Genomic DNA, 10217 nt, shown 5'->3' on the forward strand with positions numbered 1-10217 from the left:
TATGCCTATACAACTTAGTTTTATTAGATTAAGCCCATCATTCTTTCCAATAGAGTTCTTTTTCAGGTTCTTGATCTATGATAAAGTATATTAGCTATCTCCCTCTCTCCACAGACCATGTAATCTATCTACAAATCAGATAAGGGTGACATAAAGAACTTTATGATTAAAAAAAAAGAAGGGGAGTGGGAGGGGATAATGGACAAGAAAAAAAGAAATCAGAGTGTGGAGAGTGGGGGAGGGAGCTGAGCAGCAGATGGGCCTCTAAGGTTGGAGAACAGACTTACTAGTTTACATGTTATCATTCAGGAATGTTGAACCACCTTACTTTTGGGAAAGGATTTTATCTCCAGGAATACAGGGGGAGATAGGACAGAAGAGACTGACCCAAGAGGAGGCCCCAGGAGGCCACAGGAATGCCAAACTATTAGGTACCAGGTCAGCATAACCCAGAAAAGAACTGAGAAAAATTTTAAGAGTGTTACCATGATGATAGAGGCATATGCTACCCAGAGTTTGAACTGAGCATGTGCCAGACCATGCCAATGAATGCCAGTGATAGTAATATGTTGGTAAATAGTTCGAGTCACATTTGTGAAGGTGGGGAGTAGTACCTTTGTGTGGATGGAAGGAAAGTGGGATGTGACTTGGGTAGGGGGAAAGTTAGCTATGTGATGTACCTTCTCCCCACAGCTGCTAACCAGAAGTATGAAGCCCAAAAAGAAATTTAAATAAATCTAAGTTTCCCCTGATATCCCCACCGAAAAAATCAAGGCAGATGGAGGGCCAGGAGTAACAACCTATTATGCATGCCATTTGTAAAAGAATAAGGAGAAAAATGGTACAAGAATAAGGCGAGATACCTGAGCCAAACCACTAAAGACCTCCCTCCAAACTGATTGATTAATCCATTGACAACTCTTTTTTTTTTTTAAGAACAAGGCAATTTATTAATGAATCTGGTGTGGTTTGTCCTAATGTTTCTTGTTGGCAGCTGCCACCTGTCCAGCAATTCTGTCCAGGTCTCTCTGTCCCTGAGGTGTCAGTTTCCGGACCCCATCCTGGTCCTTCTCCACCATCTTGAGACCCTCCAGGGCCTGCAGGGCCCTCTGGGCCACGCTCTTAGAGCCCTGGCTGAAGTGACTGGGCATGAGCCCATTGTGCTGGCGCCCCCCGTAGATCTTGGTCATGGAGCCCACGCTGGCGCCACTGCGGAGGTACAGGTGCCGGGCGGTGGAGGCTGCTCACATGTAGAACCAGTTCTCATCGTAGGGCACCAGCTCCTTATGCTTGGCCAGCTTGACCGTGTCCACCCATTTGGGGACTTTCAGCTTCCCTGGCTTTTTCAGGAAGGCGGCCAGGGCCCACACAAACTCCTGCTGGTTCACGTCCTTCACCGTGACTCCGGGCATCATGCGGGCTCCACACAGCCAGCCAAGGGAAAAAGCTGACAACTCTTTTAAGTTTTTAATTTTTAATTAATTTTTTTTAAATTTTGAGTTCCAAATTTCCTCCTTCCTTCCTGCCCCTCCCTCACCCATTAAGAAGGCAAGCAATATATCAGTTCTACACATGAAGTCATGCAAAATATGTTTCCATATTAGCCACACTGAAAAAGCAAAAATAAAAAGCAAGAAACATAAACAAAGTGAAAAAGATATGCTTCAATATGCACTCAGAGTTCATCTGATCTCTCTCTGGAGGCAGATAAGTTTTTTTAATCATAGGTTCTTTGGAATTTCACTGACAATTCTTTGAATCCAATTATTCAATTTGCCCAAATAAAACTGCCTAGTTATGTCATCATCCAACCCACACTTCTCCACCATTCTATAAGGATAATATGAAAGAATTTTGCAAAACATTTCCTGAAGTCAGGCTATATTTTCTGTGTTGATAATATTCCATAATTATTATATTCAGTGTATAATAGTGACTGCCCTGGTCTCACTGCCTAAAGGCCAGGTATCTTATATTTCATCCCTCCCACAGAGTTCTCTGGCACCCTTTAGGAGGTGTTGGGGTTTCTAGTCTCTCTGCCTAAGGTCCTCCTGACTCCAGGCAGTGCTCTATTCACTGTGCCACTTAGCCGCCCCACCTAGCCGTTTTTAAAGACACAATCTGTTTTGGCTATGCAGCCAATGAAAAGAAGCTGGTACTATCCGCACAGTAAGAAAGCACAGGATATCTCCTCCCAAAAGCAGGTCCCTGGCATCTCCCCCTATGAGTGCCTCCATCTTAACTGATCTGGGAATGTACAAAGCTGGGTTACATGTGTTTATAGCAGTTCAGGAACCCTGTCAATAAAGGAAATGAGGTTAGTCTGTCATGACCTGCTCCTGATGTGGCCCTACTGACTCTTAGTGTTCACCATTCTTTCTAAATACTCACAAACCCTCCTTTAAAATTTTAGAATTTTGCTAGATATTAAAATAAAATGGGGCAAGCTATAGAGAAGACTTTACTCTCATCTCTATTTTGGATTATCAGAATACTTGCCCTTTTTCCTATTCTATGGCATTTACATTTTCCATAACTTTTCAAAGAATAAGAGAGTAGCTCAGCAAATACATCTGCCAAATCTTTCAGGGTTTTAGGGGAATTTTCATTTTAACAGTGGTCAACATATTAAACTAATAAGAAGAATAACTCACATTTACAGTGCTTTAAGATTTGCTACACACTTGCCTCAGAACAACACTATGTAACAGGTAGATATAAAGCTCTACATTTTCCCTCAAAAATCCACAGATGGAAGTTATTTATTATTTAGGGTTGTCAGGGTCTCACCATCCCTAAAACCACACATATAACAGCCTATTTTTTCTATAAACAAGACTGACCTTGACTGCCCCCAATGCTAGCAGCAGTTCAGAGCTCATTGACCCAATCTCCAGCCCTCTTGGCTTCCCAAGACCATTGGGGTTGGAATAAGAGAAGTCAGATTTAAATCCTCTCTATGCTATTTACCACCTGTATAATCTTGGCTTTTGGTTACAGAGAGACGCTTGAAGCCATCGCAGAGGCTGCAGAATCTCCCACAGTCAATCCAGCCTGCTTATTCTGGGACCAATACATTATCCAATGCCAATGTCTGCACAGTATCTATCCAAGATGTCTAAACCAATGAGTTGTTTAACCAACTACATGATAAAATTTGAATAGATATTCTATAGCTATTATTATTATTATGACTCCTGACACGAGTATGCCGGAGTCAGCTCAAACAGACTCACAAGGGCTGCTTGTTAATTTTCAGTGTGATCATTTACATTTCAGAAATTGGAAAATACTACAAATCAGGGCTCAATTTATTGTTTTGTTGATTGTATTGGTTGAAGAAAGTGATGGGGGGCAGCCAGGCAGCACAGCGAGTAAGAGCACTGGCTCCAGTGTCGGGATGACCTGGGGATTGAATCCCGGGCTCAGACACTTAGCACCCACCCAGAAACATCTGGCCATGTAACTTTGAGCAAGTTACTTAACCCCAATTGCTTAGGGGTGGTCAGGTGGCTCAGCGAGTAAGAGCACCAGCTCCAGTGTTGGGATGACCTGGGGATCAAATCTGGGCTCAGATACTCAGCCAGAAATAACTGGCCGTGTAACCTTGAGCAAGTTACTTAATCCCGGTTGCTTTAAAAAAAAAAAAGTGATGGAGAAAATGTCAATATTGCCGACCAAACAAAAATGTGTTGTATGAGCTTTTGTTTTTTTGAGAACTTGTTAAACATATACCAGCATACCACTTTTCATGTGGATAATTGGGCTAGATTTGTCTGAGTGATTATGGATCTTATTTAAGAGACTTTACAGTATTCCAGGTTTTAATGCAATGAGCACAATGTATCTGCAAATAAGTACATTTGGAGGATCTCTACCCTGGATACCATCCGTGGCAATAGCAAATTATCTTTCCTAAGCATGTCTCCTTATTTTATATTTTGATTGATACTATAGTCTTAGTAACAGATGGAGTCTGGTTTCTAAAACCACCCTAACTAAATACAGAGACTATTCACCAGTAGGCCCCCCATTTGGTGATAAAATATCGAGCCATGGCAACCCATGAAACAAAGAATAGTGTACAGTGGCCCTCAGTCCCATGTAACTTTTGTATTAACAAATGGGAAAGGAAGCAGACCATCTATAAAAAATTAACTATCGGTTCGCTATTTGCAAGATCTTTGTCCAATGACAAATAAGCAAACAATACTACTAACCTCTTATTATGTCATGGACTCCTTTGGCAATCTGGTCAAGTCATTCTCAGGATAATGTTTTTAAATGCATGAAATAAAATATGTAATAGTACAAAGGAAAGAGAAAATAATTAAAGATGTAATTTTTCCCATCCATGTTCCTGGATTTCCTGAAATCTGCCCATGAACCCCTTAGTGATAGGTGGACCCCCCAAGTTAAAAACCCCTGTAATAGAGGAACTAAATCACAACAAGGATATTCTTGCTGAAAGTGAAACCAGGAGACAGAGGGAAGTTACCACTACATGGAAGGATGACTCATACGTCTTCATTCGAGAAGAAAATAAATTGGCAGAGTTTGTTTTATTGTGAGTCCAAAGACAACTAGAAATATAATTTCATGGGCTATTTGTTCATGTTCTCTTGTAAGGGGTATTTGCAAAAAGACTACCATGAAAAGATATGTGGTTTCTAAGCTCACTGTAGAGGATGGAGAGGTAGAGGAATGTATTCTACAAAGACAAATCAACATAAATTTATTACTCAGTTCCTTCAATGCAAAAGAGGCAAGGATATTTTTTTTAATGTGGTGGAAAATATGCATCTTTAAGGAGGACTGAAAAAGGCCAATGACTTGTAGACTACACAAAAACCTTAGACTACTTTGTCATGAATAATTTCTTCATGAAGTAAATAAAAGATACTGAACATGGTTAATTATATTTTAATGGACAGGAAATTACTTGTTACATGTGAGTCATTCTCCAATCAGCTGCCTGTGAACAGTCAAATCAACAATTTTTCAGAGAAAAGGTCAGAATACATAAATAGAAGAAAAATTAAATAATACAGTATGCAGTTTGGCAATTCCAATCTGACCTATTTAAGCAATTTATTTATATGGGGGGGGGAGGGAGGAGATGTAGATGGAAGCAAGGATAGCTACAATAATTATAACAATTTGATACAGAAATGTAGCTGATAAAGCTTGATTATAATACCATACGAAAGAGACTAAATGAGTCTTAAAACCACTGTAGTAAGCAAATACCTCACCTACTTGCCAAGCAAAAAAATACAGCAGTCAAAGGTCACACTAGTTTGAAATATTTATTAAATAATATGAGTAAGGATGGTGTAAATTGTGAATGACAGCATCTCATTAAACAGGATGAAGCAGTGGAGAGTAAAATTACTTTAAAGAAAGGCTATCAAGAAAATCAACTAATCAAAAGTATCCTGAAAGCATTTAAAGATATGGTAGAAGGGAGACGTAGAGAGACTGGACCTGTGATCTCATTGATATAAGGATCTCCTGGATGATGAAATTCCTTCTATTAATGAAATTTGACACTTTCTCTGATACTTACAGTCTTAGTTGCCTAGATGACAGAAAGACTGTGACCTGCCCAGGGTCTCAGAACTAGAATCCCAATGTGAAAAAATCAGGTCTTCCTGTCTATGAAGCTGGTTCTCTTTTCTCCCTGTCATGGTTCCTCATAAGCCTGGAAGTAAGATATTTTTTAGAAGACAGAAAAGATCTGTAGTTTTGTGGGTTCATTTTTTTTAATTTAATAACAATTAAAATTTTTTTAATTTAATAACATCCATTCTACCACCTCCTCCTATTGGCATTTAAAACCCTTTACAACCTTTCCCAAATGTATCTCACTATACAGTATTGGTCCTTCCCACACTCTACAATCCAGACATATTAGCTTTCTTGTTGTTACTGGCATATGGCTTGCTATCTTCCATCTCAATGTCTTTGTATTGGCTATCTCAAATGTGTAGAATGCACTCATAAACTCTACTCCCCCCAACCCTGAAACCCTTCTTTCTTTTGTTACTCAACTCAGGGACCATCAGGCCTTTCCTGACTTCTCTCCTCAAATTACCTTGCATTTATTTTTTATATAGTCTGTATATATCCATTTATATACATGTTGTCTCTCCTAGGAGAATAGAAACTCCCTGAGGGCAGGGACTGGTTCATTTTGGGCTTTGTATCCCAAAAAATGAACACAATACCTAGCACATAGTAGGTATTTAATAAATCCTTGTTGATTCATGGACTAATTCATAATCAAAGAAAGTGGAGTGCTTGTACTCTAATATATCCTATGTGTGCTTATGAAAAAGAGAAATTTTACTAAAAAGAGCAAAGAAAGGAAAAGTAGATAAACGAGGTCAAGTATACTGCAGAGACAATACAAACTGCAACTGACACAATTTTGAGGGCATTAGATATCTAGACAAAGTATTTCTTAAGCTCTTCCTACATTCCAGGCACTGTGTTAAGCACTGGGAATTTAAGGGGGGAAAAACACACAAGAAAACAAGACAGTCCCTGTTCTCAAAAAACTCACCATCAGATGTAGGAAGATCATGAATAAAGGTGATTTGGCTTAAGGGTGGAGCCATCCTCAGCAGGGCAAGATAATAGGTATAAAGGCAGAATTAACTGGAGAGAGAGCAGGGAGGAGGGATCAGCTCTATCCCTATGAGAGAGAGAGAGAGAGAGAGAGAGAGAGAGAGAGAAAGAGAGAGGAGAAATAGTATGCTTCTGTTTATATTCAAACAACATCCAGTTCTTTCTCTGAAGGCAGATAGCATGTTTCATCATGGGGCCTTTGGGATTATCTTGGATCATTGTATTTCTGAAAACAGCTATGTCATTCACAGTTGATCATCATACAATATTGCTGTTACTGTGTACAATGTTCTCCTGGGTCTGTTTGCTTCGTGTAAGTCTTCCCAGGTTTTTCTGAAAACATCCTACTCATCATTTCTTATAGTACAATAGTATTCCATCACAACCCTGGTCATTCCCCAATCAATGGTCATTCCCTCAATTTCCAATTCTTAGCAATCATAAAAAGAGCTGCTATAAATTTTTTTTAAAGCAAATTTTTTTAAAGCGACCAGTTTGTGGGGGGGGCAGGGAGGGGTGTTGTGTCTGAGGCTGGAACTGATACCAGGTCCTCCCAACTCTGGGGCTGGCGTTCTTGCTCATTGCACCACCTAGCCACCCTGTGCTAGAAATATTTTTGTACAAATAGGTTCTTTCAACTTTTTTTTATCTCTTTGGGATGTAGAGTAGCATTGCTTGATCAAAGGGTATGAACAGCTGTATTGCCCTTTGGGAATAGTTCCAAACTGATCTCTAGAATGGTTGTATCTGTTCACAATTCCACCAATGGTACATTAGTGTCCCAGTTTTCCTACATTCCCTCCACTATGTATCATTTCCTTTTTTGTCATATTAGTCAATCTGATAGGTGTAAGGTGGTACCTCAGAGTTGTTTTAATTTGTATTTCTCTAATCAATACTGATTTGGAGCATTTTTCCTCATATAGATAGATTTAAGAAAACAGAATCTTTTTGAGCAAAGAATTGGATAGGCTTTTTTGTATTACCCAGAAAACCAACTTTAAGAGATTTGCAGTTCTCTGAATTACGGGAACTGCTTGTCCCTGAACAAACACAATGATAAAATATGTGTGCTAACAATATCCTGTTAAGGGGGGAAGTAAGTTAAAGGAGCTTGTCACTACTACATCAGGTCAAAGAGAAGAAGACTAGCTTTGTCCAGTAGGGTAGTGGTGAAAAACCAGAACGGGAGTAGAAACAGACAAGTGGCTTCCTATAGTACAGATTTATCTTGTAGGTATCAATGACATCTAGGCCTGTATTATGAGCTACCCTAGGCCTCCTCTGATATGTTTTAGTAATGATGATGATGATGATGGTGATGATGGTGATGATGATGGAGGAGGAGGAGCAGGAGGAGAATGAGGAGGAGGAGGAGGAGAAGGAGGAGAAGAAAAGGAGGAAAAGGAGGAGAGGAAGAGGAGGAGGAGGAAAGGAAGAGGAGGAAAAGGAGGAGAGGAAGAGGAGGAGGAGGAGAGGAAGAGGAGGAGTAGGAGAGGAAGAGGAGAAGGAGGAGAAGAGGAGGAGGAGGAGAGGAAGAGGAGGAGAAGAAGAAGAAGGAGGAGGAGAAGAAGAGAATGAAGGAAGAGGAAGAGAAATACCTTTATTGAATAATTCATGTTTTCTCTTTCCTGTTTACCTTTTATTGCTCCTCTTGAGTCTTGTATTTGATTTTGAAATTAATTTTTTTCTTATTATAAAAAAATCAGTGCACATTTGGCAACACTTTTAAACTGCCTGAGGCAATCATATCATCTCTATGAAAACTCCCTTAAGGACGTTGTATCAATTTGCTCCTGCTGCCTTCCTGCTCACTAAGTTTAAAATGAGTATAGGCTAGAATACCAAATAATGTGCATAGAATGCCTAGTCCCTGATTAATTGACAGTGGATCCTTAAATAAAACATATCCTCCAAATAAGGTAATACAGAATTTGAAGTGTCCAAACATGTTATACGTGACTGGTGAAGTATTTCCAATGATCCAGTATATGGATAAATTTACCATAAAGGCTATTATACCAGACAGCAGCACCATAAACAGGGCAGAAAATGACCAGGGTCCAAGGATTCCTCCTTTCCCAAATACGGGTTCAAAGAAGGGCCCGACCATTAGTAACATGGCAGAGGACATCAGTGCTTGGTAGTATAACAACTGCATAGAGTTCACCTGCAGCTCGTGCTGTTTGGCTCCTACCCACACTTGATAAAGGGATGTAACTACCACCCCGAGAGCGGCAAACACCATTCCGAGAAAATTAAACTTCACATTGTAATAAGAATTTAGGACCACCCCTAAAGTTATGGGTATCAGGGTGAATTGTATTTTGGCGGAGAAGGTTTTCTTGTAGAACAGGGTCTGGATGGCTATGATCACAGGGGTGGTCATGGCCTTGGCCAACTGATAAGTGCCTATCATGTTGTTTTGGAGAGAGAGGTTGGTGAAAACCACAAAGCCACAGAAGCTGAGGGCCAGGAACAGCAGCTTGGAGGGCTGCAGACTTTTAGGGGCAAAGATGTTCAGTTTCTGACAGGTGTACAAGCCCAACCCAGTCACCACAAAGTGCACCAGGGTCAGACTCATGTTGGGGAAGCCGTAGTGCACATAGATCCATTTGTTAAGGAACACAATGCAGATGGAGACCAGCAGGTTGAGCAGGAGCCCAGCAGCTATGCACACATTCTCCTGGACTGTGTGGACTAGAGATGCCATGATTCCCGGGCTTGGCAGAGACCGGCCCAAGGGCAGCAGCTACAGTGGCCGGAGACCCCTGCCCGCGCTCCTGCTGCAGCCGCTGTCCTCACCATCCACAACTCCGGGTGCTACCAGGGGGAAGCGAGCCCCGTCAGTGGCTCCAGCAGAGCAGCCCCGCCGCGCACTGGGACGCCCCAGGCACGCTCCTTGAGTCTTGTATTTGAAAAGCAAATTTTCAGGGCAGTTAGGTGGCACAGTGAATAGAGTACCAGCCCTGCAGGAGTTCAAATCTAGCCTCAGACACACACTTACTAGCTGTGTGACCTTGGGCAAGTCACTTAACCTCAATTGTCTTGCCTTCCCCCCCTCAAAAAAGAAAAGGAAAATCAGATTTTCTGTTTACTCTGACCTTTTCATCAGAAATGTTTGAAAGTCCTGTATTTTATTAAACATCCATTTTTTTCCTTTGAAGGATTATGCTCTGTAATTCTTGGTTGTAATCCAAGCTCCTTTGCCTTCCAGAATATCATATCCAAAGCCTTCCAATTCTTTAATGTAAAAGTTGCTAAGTACTATGTTATCCTGACTATGGCTCCTCACTATTAGAACTGTTTCTTTCTGACTGCTTGCAGTATTTTCTCCTTGACCTAAAAGTTCTAGAATTTGGTTAAAACATTCCTGGAAGCTTTCATTTTGGGATCTCTTTCAGGAGGTAATCAGTGGATCCTTTCAATGTCTATTTTACCTTCTGGTTCTAGAATATCAGGTCAGTTTCCCTTCATAATTCCTTGAAAGATGCTGTTCAGGCTCTTTGTTTGATAATGGATTTCAGGTAGTCCAATGATTTTTAAAGTGTCTCTTCTGAATCTTATTTTTCAGGTCAGTTGTT

The 10217-nt window shown here is 40.6% G+C and overlaps 1 protein-coding gene and 1 pseudogene across 1 annotated transcript; both read right to left on the reverse strand.

Moving 5' to 3' along the window:
* Positions 1–921: 921 nt before the first annotated feature.
* LOC138155780 (small ribosomal subunit protein eS19 pseudogene) lies at positions 922–1442 on the reverse strand (annotated as a pseudogene).
* A 6858-nt stretch (positions 1443–8300) lies between these two features.
* LOC138156081 (solute carrier family 35 member E3-like) lies at positions 8301–9500 on the reverse strand. Its single transcript, XM_069081320.1, has one exon. The coding sequence runs from the start codon at positions 9344–9346 to the stop codon at positions 8405–8407; it is 942 nt and encodes a 313-aa protein (XP_068937421.1). The 5' UTR covers positions 9347–9500; the 3' UTR covers positions 8301–8404.
* Positions 9501–10217: the final 717 nt, after the last annotated feature.

The sequence above is a fragment of the Petaurus breviceps genome, unplaced genomic scaffold (assembly GCF_028583685.1).
Source record: "Petaurus breviceps papuanus isolate PSGF00001 unplaced genomic scaffold, PetGlider_PUasm1.0 98, whole genome shotgun sequence".
In the NCBI taxonomy this organism is placed as follows: Eukaryota; Metazoa; Chordata; class Mammalia; order Diprotodontia; family Petauridae; genus Petaurus; species Petaurus breviceps.

Excerpts from the sequence above, each read along its gene's own strand:
- LOC138156081 (XM_069081320.1), bottom strand. The coding sequence starts at position 9,346 with ATGGCATCTCTAGTCCACACAGTCCAGGAGAATGTGTGCATAGCTGCT.